The sequence below is a fragment of the Lithobates pipiens genome, unplaced genomic scaffold, assembly GCF_037356315.1.
Source record: "Lithobates pipiens isolate NorthernLeopardFrog02 unplaced genomic scaffold, aLitPip1_a1.2 Scaffold_25, whole genome shotgun sequence".
NCBI lineage: Eukaryota > Metazoa > Chordata > Amphibia > Anura > Ranidae > Lithobates > Lithobates pipiens.
The window spans coordinates 172,102,576-172,114,316 of NW_027507787.1; the positions used below are offsets into that span (position 1 = coordinate 172,102,576).

General features: G+C 41.7%; 1 protein-coding gene across 1 annotated transcript in view; it reads left to right on the top strand.

Annotated features, from left to right (window-relative positions):
• LOC143930663 (alpha-2-macroglobulin-like protein 1) overlaps nucleotides 1-9,261 on the top strand; it is a 177,732-nt gene extending 168,471 nt beyond the window's left edge. Inside the window, exons 33-37 of the mRNA XM_077455162.1 lie at nucleotides 1,963-2,031; nucleotides 3,019-3,121; nucleotides 4,426-4,467; nucleotides 4,607-4,735; nucleotides 9,031-9,261. Of these exons, the coding sequence (XP_077311288.1) occupies nucleotides 1,963-2,031; nucleotides 3,019-3,121; nucleotides 4,426-4,467; nucleotides 4,607-4,735; nucleotides 9,031-9,101 (414 nt within the window). The 3' untranslated portion in view covers nucleotides 9,102-9,261. The remainder of the gene's footprint in view (nucleotides 1-1,962; nucleotides 2,032-3,018; nucleotides 3,122-4,425; nucleotides 4,468-4,606; nucleotides 4,736-9,030) is intronic.
• The last annotated feature ends 2,480 nt before the right edge of the window (nucleotides 9,262-11,741 follow it).

Genomic DNA, 11,741 nt, shown 5'->3' on the forward strand with positions numbered 1-11,741 from the left:
AAGACTGTTGTGATACTGTGATGTTTTTTCTTCACCTTTTCTTTCCATCAAGGCTGTTTTCTACACTACTTTTGAAGGGTTTGTCCTCTGACTTGCAACTCACCTTTGTGGTTGTCCTCAGCCTGGCTTTGAACCTTACTTCCAGACACTGATGGGTTGGAGATTGCAGGGTGAGCCTGGAAGTGACCCCTGGGCACTGAGTTCCATGTGGAACATTTTCCAGATCCAGAACTGCTGGCATTGCCCCATGCTATCTCTCTCTCTAATATTTGCTTAGTGAGTACAGTGGATGGTGCTTGCTTTGCTACAAAACCGAGGCATGCTGGTGGCAGGAGGGGTTTTACCCTTGGATGGCCAACAGTGTTTTTTTTTGTTTTTGTTTTTTTACCAGTCTCCAAATCTATTATAGGTGGCAGTATAACAAGAAGGTTATTTGTCCCTCAATGAATTTAAAGATTTTTAGTGAGTACAAAAAACCTATCAATGTATAAAGCTTTATAACTATCTATTTAGTAATACTATGTTGGTCACTGTCAAGGCATGGGTTATGTTATAAACGGAGTGTCCAAGTAATGCAGTTTATGTAGCTATGTGGATTTATGCAAAACATGAAATGTTGATGGGGTTTGAGGATAGGTTTGAAAAAACTTAAAATATGTTACGTGTAAGATAAGCAGGCAGAACACTGTTTGCTCACACCTTCTTGCAGAATGAATACTTCATGCAGAGTTATGCCGCGTACACACGTTCAGATTTTCCGACTGGAAATGTTCGATGTGAGGTTGTTGTCGGTAAGTCCGACCATGTGTATGCTCCATCGAACATTTGCTGTTGAACTTTCTGCCAACAAATGTTTGATAGCAGGTTCTCAAATTTTCCGCCAACAAAAAATTGTTGTTGGAAAGTCTGATCACGTATACACAAGCCTGTCGGACAAAAGTTCACGCATGCTCAGAATCAAGCAGAAGGAGCCGCACTGCCTAATGAATTTCCTTTTTCTCGGCTCATCGTATGTCTTGTACATCACCGCGTTCCCATGTTCGTAATTGTTGGCCGACATTTGTGTGACTGTGTGTATGCAAGACAAGTTTGAGCCAACAACCTTTGAACAAAAATCCACGGTTTTGTTGGCGGAAAGTCCGATCGTGTGTATGCGGCATGTCTTCTAACCTCCTCCAACATCTCTGCATCATTTGATGTCCCTCTTCAGAGCAATAGGTAGAGACTACGAACAGTGTTCCCGAGGCTCAGTTTACACTATGAACCGTATGTGAACCACACGGGAACCACAGCACATTCCTGTTTAATTCACCTTGCGCATTTTGAATGGACTCAAATCGCACTGCATTGCACTAAAGCCTTGCATGCAGCAATTTTGGCACTTCACTGCAAATGGATTATATGGTTGTTTTGTACCATGCGATCCGGTGCTGGCAAACACTGTTTGCGACCTGCCTTTGGGTTGGTGTTTAGATTGCACTGACATCCATTGCAGATCACAAGGGCAGTGCAATTTGAATGTGGGGCAGGAAATGCACATAGATCGCGGCATTTCCTGAATTGCATTAGTGTGCCCATTCAGAGGAGGTTTGTATCAGTAGCACAGGGGCACTCAACGGCCTCACCCAAAACATGTGATGCATATATTATTTAATTTTAGTTCTACAGTATATTTCACCTTACCGATCCTTTAGGTGGGTAAAGCCAGAAAGCTGCCAACCACAATATAGGGTTAAGTTATGAAAGAGTCAGAAGGAAGAATTGTTTTTAACAGCCATTCAGATTCTAAATTTCATGTTTATAAAGCAGTATTAGAGAATGAAAGTAAGTATCTGATTGGTTGCTATGAGCAATTGTAACTGCTCTTCCATTAGACTTTAATTACATGATGCCCTCTAGGTCACAATTGCTCTTACAGCTCTTTGACAGGAACTCATGCTTGAAATATGCTTTTTATTCTAGCTGAAGAGGCGTTATGATGTTAGAAGAGTAGATGTCTTACCTGGAGAGGTCCAAATCTACTTGGATCATGTAAGAGCTATATCTTTTTTTTTTTTATGTACATTATATTGTAGTCACAATACCTACCCATTACATTATTTTTAATGTGTATGTTGTTTTTTTAATTAAAAGTTCTTCTGCACCTCAAAATATTTTGAAACCATTTAAACTTTTTCTCTGTCTGGCTCTGCTAATATGGCAGGGGGGCTGGCAGTAGGGAGAGCTGCAGGCATCATTCGGATATCTTCTTTTTCTGCTGGCGATTCCCTGTCATGTTAACCTTTACACTTTTGGGGAGTATTCTGGTGCATTTCTACATGCATGTTAATGTCCTTTGCATTAATTCAAACCATAATTTTCAATAGGCTGCTAGTGGACCTCAGCACAACTAAAACCAGAAATTACCTTTTTTTTTGCCACTCAGCATTGGGGTGCTCTTCAGAATGAGTGGCACCACAAGGCTATAATGAGTACATGCTGATACCAAAATGAAAAGGTGTGAAGGGACCCTTAAGGCCCTATTCGCACCTGAGCATAGCGTTTTCAGGCAAATTTTTGCATCATTTTTACCGCAATTTTGTGGTGTGTTTTGCTGCGATTTTGTGCAGGGCAAAAGGTCGCCAATGTAAAAAGAAAAACGCCCAAATCTGCCCGATTCGAGCGACAAAAAAGGGTCCGGAACTTGTTTGAGCTTCAGGCATTCGGCTTCAGGCGACTTGGAGTGGAGATGTGAACCATCTCCATTGAGAATAATAGATTTTTTTCCCCTCCAGCATTTTGTAGCTTCAGGCTTCGAGCTACAAAACGCTCAGGTGTGAATGGGGCCTTAATGTATAGGTAACTGGATTGAATTTCAAAATATTTGCATGATGTTTCACTTTAGGAACTCAGCCTGCTCCCAATACCCCCCCTTGCATCTGTACTTTGTTCTTCTTTTGTTTCTTAGTTATAGATACTGATGCTGATCGCAGGTTATTACTTTATTCTTAATCGCTGTCACTATTGTTTCTCCTAAAGCTTGATCATGATACCAGAGAGTTTGCTTTCACTATTGAACAACACACACACGTGGAGAACATGCATCCTGCCAATGTTGCAGTGTTTGATTACTATGTTCCAGGTATGTGAGAATATACAGGACAAGGTTATCCGGTCATAAATGATTATTTACAGGAATATTGCTGCGTTCATTGTGAAGATATCTACACAAAAGCTAGCATGTGTCCAAGTGCCCATATACTAAACCTATTGTTGCTGAGCTCTGATAAGTACAACATTTTATTATAACTGATATTTAGTATCTAACTGGTATAAAGTACGGTATTTATGGAACACAATTTTTTTGCAGAAAATTAAGATTTAGGATTTAGGCTAGAGATGTCTGTATTGGTCATTAGTGTCCACTTGTATATTGTTGTACGGCTTCGTCAGTCACCTCGTATTCTTTTAGCCTTACCATGGGGAAAAAAAACAGTTATAAAATTCCTTAAGCTGAAGCTTAGCTAAAACTCTCTCTATATTTTGGTCAGGGCTCCATAATATTTTCTTCCTTGGCATTATGCTGGAACTCATTGTCAGATAAAAACACAATTACAATTCTATACCCATTATAAATTTGAAAGGAAACCTGTCATAATAGAAATATAAGGACTTCAATACTCTCCAAAATATTCATCATTCCTGTGATTGGATATCCCTTAATATTTACCCCCCCCCCCTTTCTTTCCCTGCTGTTCCCATTATCTCCATTTTACTGGTCACTTATCGTGGCTGAGACCCTTAAGTTTTCTTTGCTTTTACTCCTCATTTCCTTCCCTTCTTCCCCCACTCACTGCTTCACTTCCCTCCTCCTCATATAGTTATATGCCTCCCCCCAACCCACCTACTCTTTCTTATTACTCCTTGCCCACTCCTCCCCTCACTACCACCCTCTAACGGTTTTAAAATCTGGGTATTTTTAGGAGGAAAGGTTGGCCATCATAGTTTCATAATTCATAATAGTTTCATAATTAGCAAGGTTGAATAAAGACACCAGTCCATCCAGTTCAACCTGAGTGAGTGTCTACAATTGTCCCTATCCCTGTACATTGCACACTCACATCGGTCCCTACCCTCAAGAAGCCCACAATCCAAGGTCCCCATTCTTATACTAGGGTCAATTTTGGACAGAAGCCAATTAACTTACCTGCATGTCTTTGGAGTGTGGGAGGAAACCAGAGTACCCGTAGGAAACCCACGCAGGCACAGGGAGAACATGCAAACTCCAGGCAGGTAGTGTCATGGTTGGGATTTGAACCAGCGACCCTTCTTACTGCTAGGTGAGAGTGCTAACCACTACACCACTGTGCTGCCCTTAAATCAGAATTGTCAGTGTTTACCATGTCTCTCCTGTTGCCCTAATCTAATGTTCTTCTTTTCTCCCAGTGATAAAAACTCATGCTACATATAATACCCCTTGCTCTCAAGGTAAGGAGTATTTTTTTTTCTTCTTTTGTCTGTGTTAGTCTGATCTGCATAGTGGTCACAGCTAAATCTTCACGTAATATTGACATTTAGGAGATCCCAACCTTGTTGATGACCAATACATTTTTCTCTCTGTTAATAGCTCACTGTAATGTGCGTGCCTCTGAGAGGAGGGACTGTGGTAAACCAGGTATCACCAAGGAAGAGTGCGAGCAGAAAAATTGCTGCTATGATACTAGCGTTGTGGATGCCAAATGGTGCTTCTTCCATGGTGAGTATAATCCGTAAATATTCAAAATATTTCCTATTACGTAAAGCTGAATCCCAGCCTTACCTGCAGCCTTGCTCAGCTGAAGAGGCTCCTCTCCTGTACTGAAATTATTGATTTTACTGCACACTGGGAGCTTTTCATTAGAGCAAGCCAATAGAGTCTGTTTAATCTGTTGGCTGGAAGACACCTAGCACTTTCATCCCAAGCCTGACTGGGATGAATGATATCTATCATTTTAGTCCTTGGATTTGGAGGCTCAGTGGAGGCTCAGTGTTACTCAGAGCAGCCTTCCTAGCCCGCTACCCCAGACCGATATTCATTCCATAGTTGCATAAGTCCCCCCCCCCCCCCCTAGAGCCAGCCTATGGCTTGCATCAGGGCTAAAGTCCCTTGGAAGGTGTAGTAAAGCAGGGTGCTGTAATGCGTTCAGGAAGCTATGTGTAGAACCCTGCTTTCCCCTCCCACCAGTCATGATCTGCCAGAGAAGCACAGAAACCTGATGATGTCACTGGATCTAAAGTAATGTATGTAAAGAAAATGGAAGCGTTTTATTTAAAATTTTCATTAGCATGTAAATGAGGTGGGAGAAGGAACCAAGGAAGACATATATACGCAGATTACATTTCAGCTTTAATACAAATACAATTTTAGTAATAATGAATTAGATGGTGATTATTGGCTTCACCAAACCTGAAAAATATAATAATGGCTCTTAATTTGGTTGTCACTTTTTGACAGGACTTGACAAATTGTGTATCTAGTATTTAGGATTGAACTTTTAAATTAGATTAAAACTACATATAGAGCTAACAAATGTCTTATTTTTCCAAATTTATAGAGAAAAATATAAATTCATATGAAATTAAAGTGGTTCCAAAACCCCTTTCACACCACGCCGCCTATAGCATCGGCGGTAAAACTCTGCTATTTTTAGCGGCGCTTTACCGTCAGATTTGCGGCGCGTTTCGGCGCTAGTGGGGCGCTTTCACCTCCCGCTAGCGGGCGAGTAAGGGTTAAAACCGCCAGTAATATGCCGCAATAGCAGCGTTTTGCTGGTGGTATTACATCGCTGCACCATTGATTTCAATGGGGAGCAGCGGGGGAGGAGCGGTAAACACACCACTCCTTCACCGCTCCAAAGAAGCTGCTGGCAGGACTTTTCCTGACGTCCTGCCAGCGCGCTGCTGTAGTGTGAAAGCCCTCAGGGCTTTCACACTACAGACAATGGTGCAGCTGTTTTAGGGCGGTTTGCAGGCGCTATTTCTAAAGCTATAGAGCCTGCAAAATGCCCTTGGTGTGAAAGGGGTCTAAAGGCTCAAGGTTTTTTTACCTCCATGCATACTATGCACGAAGTAAAAAAACAACTTTCTCTGTGCAGCAGCTCCCCAATACTTACCTGAGCCTGATCTTCCTCCAGCACTGTGCACGAGAGCCTCGTCTAAACATTTTAAAGGAATGGTCCCTGCTATAACTTTCACTCAGGAATACCTCCTCCTATGAGGGCAGTTGAAGTCAGGGCAGTTAAACCCTCAGTTTAAAAATGAACCGAATCTGCGGGGCACAAAGAAACATTCTTGACTAGCGGAAAATAGACAATTTGTAGAGCAAGTTTTAAGAACTTTAAACGTTTTAAAAATGGCTGACATGTTTGCTGTAAGCTTTCAGTTAGTAGGTAGAAAATAATATACTTTTCTCAATAAGCATATTTGCTGATTTACTTGGTGTCTTACTTTACTTCTATTAAGGTTCTTTGCCGTATGAACAAGGAATCATAGAAATCTCTGTAGTGTATTAATATGGTTCACTAAACAAAAATTCTGTACATACAATTATAGGAATAAATTATAAGACTGACAGATATTACAAAATATGCCTACAATGTACATACGCCCAACCTATCTTCTCTTCCCACCAAATTAGCATGGTCAAAGTATGCAATACGTATACCACTATTTAACTTTTTTTTTTTTTCCTTTTGACGGAGTCGCCTTCCAGATCTTCCAAATTGCTTGCTTCTCCAAAGTCATCCAGAACTGCGGTTTCTAGTGCTCTTTTGTCTTGATCAAATGGATTGTTCAAGTCTTTTCCTCTCCCCTATTTACTGTAGCATAATTTCCTGCCCTGAGCTTCATGAACCAGTTCATTAGCATTTAAGTTAGGGGAAGCCATAAAATACCTTCAAACCATATTAAATCTTTTTAAGTGACCTGCACAGTGTTCTGACCTCAACCCCACTTAATACCTTTGAAATGGAGTGTCATTTTCAAGTCTTTTCATCCAATATCAGTACCTGACCTCACATATTTTCTTTTGGCTGAATGAGCACAAATTATCACATACACACCACTCTAGGGCAAAGAGTGGAGGCTGTTATAGCCACATCCTGAAGCCCATGGTTTTGGAAAGGGATGGCTAAAAATCTCATATACTGTAAATGTTAACATTTGGCCATGTAATGTACCGCACAGGAAGAGTGGCAAAAGGAGGCAGACAGAATGAATACCAGATGTACAGTATCTTACAAACGTGAGTACGCCCCTCACATGTTTGTAAATATTTTATTATATCTTTTCATGTGACAGCACTGAAGAAATTACACTTTGCTACAATGTAAAGTAGTGAGTGCACAGCTTGTATAACAGTGGAAATTTTCTGTTCCCTCAAAATAAATCAACACACAATTGTTAATGTCTAAACAACTGGCAACAAAAGTGAGTACACCCCTAAGTGAAAATGTCCCAAATGGGCTTAAAGTGTCAATATTTTGTGTGGCCACCATTAATTTCCAGCATTAATTTCCAGCACTGCCTTAACCTTCTTGGGTGTGGCGTTCACCAGAGTCTCACAGGTTGCCACTGGAGTCCTCTTCCACGCCTCCATTACAACATCACAGAGCTGGTGGATTTTCAAGACCTTGCTCTCCTCCACCTCTCGTTTGAGGATGCCCCACAGATGCTCAATAGGGTGTAGGTCTGGAGACATGCTTGGCCAGTCCATCACCTTTACCCTCAGCTTCTTTAGAAAGGCAATGGTCATCTTGGAGGTAAGTTTCGGGACTTTATCATGTGGGAATACTGTCCTGCGGTCCAGTCTCTGAAGAAAGGGGATCGTGCTCTGCTTCAGTATCTCACAGTACATGTTGACATTCATGGTTCCCTCAATGAATTGCAGCTCCTCAGTGCCGGCAGCAATCATGTAGCCCCAGACCATGACACTCCCACTACCACGTTTGATTGTAGGCAAGACACACTTGTGTCTGTACTCTTCACCTGGTTGCTGCCACACACGCTTGACACCATCTGGACTAAATAAGTTTCTTGGTCTCATCAGACCACATGACGTGGTTCCAGTAATCCATGTCCCTAGTCTGATTGTCTTCAGCAAGCTGTTTGCGGGCTTTCTTTTGAATCATCTTTAGAAAAGGCTTCCTTTTGGGATGACAGTCATGCAGACCAATTTGATGCAGTGTGTGACGTATGGCCTGATCACTGACAGGCTGACCCCCCACCCCTTCAACCTCTGCAGCAATGCTGGCAGTACTCATACATATATTTCCCAAAGACAACCTCTGGATATGATGCTGAGCACCTGTACTCAACTTCTTTGGTCAATCATGGTGAGGCCTGTTCTGAGTGGAACCTGTCCTGTTAAACCGCTGTAGGGTCTTGGCCACCGTGCTTCAGCTCAGTTTCAGTGTCTTGACAATCTAATTATAGCCTAGGCCATCTTTATGTAGAGCACCAATTCTTTTTTCCCGATTCTCAGAGAGTTCTTTGCCATGAAGGTGCCATGTTCAACTTCCAGTGATCAGTATGAGAGAGTGGGAGCAATAATACCAAATTTAACATACCTGCTCCCCATTCACATCTGAGACCTTGTAACACTAACGAGTCACATGACATCGGGGAAGAAAAATGGCTAATTGGGCCAAATTTGGTCATTTTCACTTAGTGGTGTACTTTTGTTTTCAGCGGTTTAGCCATTAATGGCTGTGTGTTGTTGTTTTGAGGGGACAGCAAATGTACACTGTTATGCAAACTGTACACTGAGTACTTTACATTGTAGCAAAGTGTCATTTCTTCAGTGTTGTCACGTTAAAAGATATAACAAAATATTTACAAAAATGTGAGGGGTGTACTCACTTTTGTGAGATACTGTATACCTGTCTTTAAAGTGTAGGATGGATATCTCTTCTGTTAGTGACTAATTTATTACTTTTCATTTATCAGGCTTCACTAGCTTACCAATTAAGCTCATAACAATATCCAATGCACATTTTCTTTTTTTTTCAACAGATTACAATGCCATAGAGGCCAAAGAAAATCACCAAAGCCATGAAACCCAGCAAACACAAGAAGCTCACTAATCACAGAATAGTGTCTATAAAGAACATACAGAACAAGAATTCAATTTTCTTGACATCTTTGTCAGTAGAAAACAGTGAGGAAAATCTTAAACAAGCTTCTAATATTTGAATTCAGTTTCTTATCTGTAATGGAAATCTTAATAAAACTATAGACACTCTACCCAGAGGTTGTGTATCCATTTGGAGGTCATTAACAGATCTCATCTCAGTTTTTTATCTGTGTGGTTACCTTTACCTTTGCCCTTGTGTGGTTATCTTTGCCCAAAGCTCACTAGTAGTGTGTGTTAAACTGGTTACATTGAGTTTTGCCTGTGGTATTATGAATGAGAGTTCCAGTGAAAAAACTTGAGGTATAGCCATGTTCCTGTAGGGGTTGCTGAAGGTAGTTGTACACCTGTCACCCTGCCCAGCCAGACATCCATCTCTCAGTCACTCGGAGACATAAACCAGTCCATAGCTTTGTTTTGTTATTTTATTTGGGGGGAATTAAACTTGGATGGGAATTTGGGAATTATGGGATGCCCAGGAATTTTCAGTGCAAACTTGCTTAGGACTCCTATATACAAACTAGTATATACACCACAATCTTCTCTCCAGCACAAACACTTGCTGCACATCCCAGCGCTTCCCTTGCTGCAGACTGTTCCTCCTCTAGACTAGCTAGCACTGCATGGGTAGACCTGACTCTGTTTCAGCCAGGCCTCAAAGAACTGCCTTTTAAGGGCAGGGACCTCGGGCCCTTGTGGTATAGAAATAGTATAGGTGCTAGTTGTCCTCTATTCAGCTACCACTCCCAGATAGCTCTCTTCAGGTCCTGCCAGCCTGGCTGCAATGACCTCTCCCCACTGCCCTTCTCTTAGTCCTCACTCCTGGTTCTGCACTCATCTCAAACTGCAATCTCCCAGTTCTCTCAGGCGTGCCTCCCCAGGCCTCCCGACTGTGCTCACTCACCAGCCCTCCCAGCTGCGACCAGTAGTCTCCCTGGAAACTATTAGAAGTGTTCTCTCCTGCTGTCCTCTACTTGCTTTCTCACATCTCTCCTTGCAGGATCTCGTCACGCCTCCTGGAAGTACCCGAGCCCCAGCCCTGGGTCACCCCCCCACCCCTCCAGACTGGGGTGCTCCCTGTGGGCCCTGACAGCCTCTGTACTCACTCCTGCTCGTCAACTTGACAACTCCTCCCCAGCTGGGCTGACCTCAGGTATTTAAGGAGGCCTGCCCCCCTGCCAATCCAAGTTGAGGATTGGTGAAGGCTCCTTAACCACTTCAGCCCCGGACCAATAAACACCTTAAGGACCAGAGGTCTTTTTCCAATTTCGCACTGCGCTGCTTTAACTGGTAATTGCGCGGTCATGCAATATTGCACCCAAACGAAATTTGCGTCCTTTTCTTCCCACAAATAGAGCTTTCTTTTGATGGTATTTGATTGCCTCTGCGATTTTTATTTTTTGCGATATAAATGGAAAAAGAGCGAAAATTTTGAAAAAAAAAGATATTTTCTTCTTTTTGTTATAAGAAAAATCGAATAAACTAAATTTTAGTTATACATTGAGGGCAAAATTTATTCAGCCACATGTCTTTAGTAAAAAAAATGTCAATAAGCGTATATTTTTTGGTTTGCGCAAAAGTTATAGCGTCTACAAACTAGAGTACATTTTCTGGAATTTACACAGCTTTTAATTTATGACTGCCTATCTCATTTCTTGAGGTGCTAAAATGGCAGGGCAGTACAAACCCCCCCAAATGACCCCATTTTGGAAAGTAGACACCCCAAGGAAATGGCTGATGGGTATGTTGAGCCCATTGAATATTTATTCTTTTTGTCCTAAGGGATTGAATAATGACAAAAAAATAAAAAATTTACAAAAAGTTGTCACTAAATGATATATTGCTCACACATGCCATGGGCATATGTGAAATGAAACCCCAAAATACATTCTGCTGCTTCTCCTGAGTACAGGGATACCACATGTGTGGGACTTTTTGGGAGCCTAGCCGTGTACGGGACCCCGAAATCCAAGCACCGCCTTCAGGATTTCTAAGGGCATAAATTTTTTTATTTTACTCCTCACTACCTATCACAGTTTTGAAGGCCATAAAATGCCAAGATGGCACAAAACCCCCCCAAATGACCCCATTTTGGAAAGTAGACACCCCAAGCTATTTGCTGAGGGCCATGTTGAGACCATGGAATATTTATTTTTTTGTTCCAAGGGATTGAATAATGACAAAAAATAAAAAAAATTTTTTACAAAAAGTTGTCACTAAATGATATATTGCTCACACATGCCATGGTTATATGTGGAATTGCACCCCAAAATATATTCCGCTACTTCTCCCGAGTATGGGGATACCACATGTGTGGGACTTTTTGGGAGTCTAGTCGCGCACGGCACCCCGAAAACCAATCACCACCTTCAGGATTTCTAAGGGTGTAAATTTTAGATTTTACTCCTCACTACCTATCACAGTTACGAAGGCCATAAAATGCCAAAATAGCACAAAACCCCCCAAAATGACCCCATTTTGGAAAGTAGACACCCCAAGCTATTTACTGAGAGGCATGTTGAGTCCATGGAATATTTTATATTTTGCCACAAGTTGCGGGAATATTACAAACTTTTTTTTTTTTGCACAAAGT